At 70.7% G+C, this 627-nt stretch overlaps 1 protein-coding gene across 1 annotated transcript in view; it reads right to left on the reverse strand.

The window, feature by feature from the left end:
- Rab8b (RAB8B, member RAS oncogene family) overlaps positions 1-237 on the reverse strand; it is a 68,549-nt gene extending 68,312 nt beyond the window's left edge. The window contains exon 1 of the mRNA XM_005393793.2: positions 27-237. Coding sequence (XP_005393850.1) covers positions 27-150 — 124 coding nt within the window. The 5' untranslated portion in view covers positions 151-237. The remainder of the gene's footprint in view (positions 1-26) is intronic.
- Between the last annotated feature and the right edge of the window lie 390 nt (positions 238-627).

A 627-nucleotide genomic window follows, 5' to 3' on the forward strand; every position in this document is an offset into this window, starting at 1 on the left:
GGCCCCGGCCGCCGCCCCTCCCTCACCGATGGTGGAAATGAAGGTGGTGTTGAAGGCGTCCTCGGAGAAGCGGAACAGGAGGCAGGTCTTGCCCACGCCCGAGTCGCCGATCAGCAGCAGCTTGAACAGATAGTCGTACGTCTTCGCCATCTTCTCGCTCCGGCCCTCTGACCGGGGAGCGGGAGGAGGCGGCGGGCAGAGCGCGGAGGGGGCCGCCAGCCGGGGGGCGTGTCCGCCGCGCGCGCGCGCCCCGCCCTGCGCCCCGCCCAGGCACTCTCGACCAATCCCCGGAGGCGTCGTCATCACCGCCCGCGCCGCGGGCTTCATGGGACTCGTAGTTCCTTCCGGGAACGTCGGGCGTGCCGGGCGCGGACTGTCCCGGGAGGGCCCAGCAGGTGGAAGACCCGCTCCGGGTGCGGTGACCCGGTGGACTAGGCCTTTCCAGACAAGCAGGGAAGGGAGGCCGCGCTTCGCACCCTGCCCATCACGCCGCCGGAACTTAACTTCGTTGTCTCTTTGTCTGCGGGCGCCTTTCCAATCCAGGACCGCGGGGTCTCAGTCCCTCAGCGGCCGCATCTCTTCCGCCGGGACCGGAGCCGGGTGGCCGTCTGCGTGCTCGGAGGTGCA

The sequence above is a fragment of the Chinchilla lanigera genome, unplaced genomic scaffold (assembly GCF_000276665.1).
Source record: "Chinchilla lanigera isolate Chin_1 unplaced genomic scaffold, ChiLan1.0 scaffold00049, whole genome shotgun sequence".
Classification (NCBI taxonomy): Eukaryota; Metazoa; Chordata; class Mammalia; order Rodentia; family Chinchillidae; genus Chinchilla; species Chinchilla lanigera.